The sequence below is a fragment of the Maniola hyperantus genome, chromosome 12 (assembly GCF_902806685.2).
Source record: "Maniola hyperantus chromosome 12, iAphHyp1.2, whole genome shotgun sequence".
Taxonomy (NCBI): Eukaryota; Metazoa; Arthropoda; class Insecta; order Lepidoptera; family Nymphalidae; genus Maniola; species Maniola hyperantus.
Window position 1 is genome coordinate 7,736,523 of NC_048547.1, and position 2,490 is coordinate 7,739,012.

At 36.4% G+C, this 2,490-nt stretch overlaps 1 protein-coding gene across 1 annotated transcript; it reads right to left on the reverse strand.

The window, feature by feature from the left end:
• Positions 1-639: 639 nt before the first annotated feature.
• LOC117987205 (sucrose-6-phosphate hydrolase-like) lies at positions 640-2,260 on the reverse strand. Its single transcript, XM_034974161.2, has one exon. The coding sequence runs from the start codon at positions 2,258-2,260 to the stop codon at positions 785-787; it is 1,476 nt and encodes a 491-aa protein (XP_034830052.1). The 3' UTR covers positions 640-784.
• Positions 2,261-2,490: the final 230 nt, after the last annotated feature.

A 2,490-nucleotide genomic window follows, 5' to 3' on the forward strand; every position in this document is an offset into this window, starting at 1 on the left:
ACCAGACAGCGCGATTGCACGTTTTTAATGGCTCTGTACTTCAACTAGATAAAAGAGCTTTGTGCGAAAAATATGGTTTTAAAACTCGAGTAGTCTAGTCATTTAAATACTTGCATCATTATGAAATATAAATGGTGTCAATGAACTTTACTATGTATTACATTAATAATAATTGAACGTAGCTGACATGAATTATAATTGCGATATTCTGAGTATTCTTTTATACGCAATATCATATTTTACTCGTACTCTTCGTTAGCCGCTTTTCGCTTGAAAAAGTACTGCATTCTGGATAATATTGTGTCACCTTTTATGATCCGATAAAGAAAACAATTTCATTTTTAAGAAATGCTTTTTATTAGTATGTAGCCACTTATGATAAACTATAGAACCAATAAACATACCCTTGGTAAGTAAGTTCTACGATAAGTCATTCAGATTTTAACTTCTGAGTATTGTATTTCATTTTCAATTTTTCAAATTATAATCAATTGTACGTCTAGTAATGTGTGAATGAGTAGGTTTAAGTAATTTAAGGGTTCCGTTCCTCAAAAAGAAAAAGAAACACTTATATAGGATCACTTCGTTGTCTGTCTGTCTGTCCGTCTGTCGTGTCTGTCAAGAAAACCTATAGGGTACTACCTACTCCCGTTACCTAGAATCATGAAATTCATGAACAAATAATTAGTATTTTCAATTTTCAATTTTGGATGTCCTAATAAAATATTCATAATACTATATTACTAAATTTAATTCACAATAATAAGTTTAAAATATACTAAATTTATTCTGGCACAGCCCTTTTCAAATTGTGTGCTTTAATACGCAATGTTTGGTTACTTTTATTCGTGAATCTCCATCCACCTAACGCGTATACACGACTACTGAAGACAACTTCGCCCTCTCCGCAAAAAAGTTCCAAACTACTAGAATCTAAAAAGATTCGCCAGGTTTGTGACTCAATAGGAGACCATTCTACCTGCCTTATATCATCGGACCCCCTATCGACAACAACCTTACCCACTTCAGGATCCCAACGCAACCACACTTTACTGTCTCCTTCACGACCCTCCAATAGAAGGTCTAGTTTTTGGGAGATGTCACTGTTGATAAATATTTCTACTGCTTTTCCAAATTCTAAGGTCTCATCGGGCTCTATATTACTATCAATGAGTACTTCATCCCTTAAAGTCTCAATTTCTTCAACTGGCTTCATGATAATGCGGTTCCCAACGATGCTTAGTTCTCTGACTATTGTTGCCATTCCTGCCCATCCATCGACGTCTTCTGGGTGAGGCTGATCCCACATGCTGAACCAAGCAATAAGGTATCGTTTGCCATTGGCTTCTGTTGTTGTAGCTGCGTAAAAATCATGCCCAAAGTCAATCTCTTGGAAAGAAACTTCATGTATGAATTCATTTGTTTCATAACTAAACTGTCCTATAATATAGCCAGTTTGGTGAGTATTTTTATACCTATCCTCTTGAGGCAGAATTCCCTGAGGGGACATTAATAGAACAAACTTGCCATCTAGTTCAAAGAAATCAGGACATTCCCACATATAACCCATATCTCCATTAGATTCTCCTAGCACTGACACAAATTCCCAACTTTTCATGTCACTAGATTTGTATAAAAGAACTCTTCCCCTCTTATCAGTGGTTTGGCTGCCAATAACTACATAATAATTATTCTCATACATCCAAACCTTTGGGTCACGGAACTCTGGCGACCCGTTCGGAGCCCTTGCCAGAACTGGATTCCCTTCATACTTGTAAAAGTTTATACCATCATCACTAAATGCTAAATATTGTGTTTCATTGAAATAAGGCTCAACATCCGCAGCTACACGTCCAGTGTACATTAATGTCAATCTATCTTCTTGACTAATGGCGCTTCCAGAAAAGCACTGCTCTTCCTCAGGTAGAAGTGCGGTTGGTAATTGATTCCAGCTCACTAGGTCGGCACTTGAGACATGTCCCCAATGCATTGGACCCCAAACACTGTCATAGGGATAGAATTGGTAGAATAGATGAAATTCTCCATTGTGATATGAAAAACCATTTGGATCATTCATCCATCCAACTGGTGGGGCAACATGGTACAACGGCTTGAATCTCGGATCAATTTCCGTTTTCTTGGCTTCTATATACTCTTCTAATTCAATTTTAGCTTTTTCATAGTTTCCTGGTATACTTGTCGTGTATGTTACAGCTACATGGCAAACAAATAATATGAAACTGATTCGTATAAGTACCATTTTGAACTTCAACATGAATGTTGATCTTAGATGTATTTATACTTTGGTTTAGGTCGTAATCTTAAAGATATCGGTATACTTATCTATTGAGTATAATATTTTTATCTCTCGCGGTTTTTGTAAATGTCCCCCCTTGAGATTTATATCTGACTAGCTTATGCTCGCGACTTCGTCCGCATGGTCTGTATAAATTTCAAACCTCTATTTTATCCCCTTAGGGATTGAAATTT

Coding starts and splice junctions, on each gene's coding strand:
- LOC117987205 (XM_034974161.2), bottom strand. CDS start 2,260: ATGGTACTTATACGAATCAGTTTCATATTATTTGTTTGCCATGTAGCT.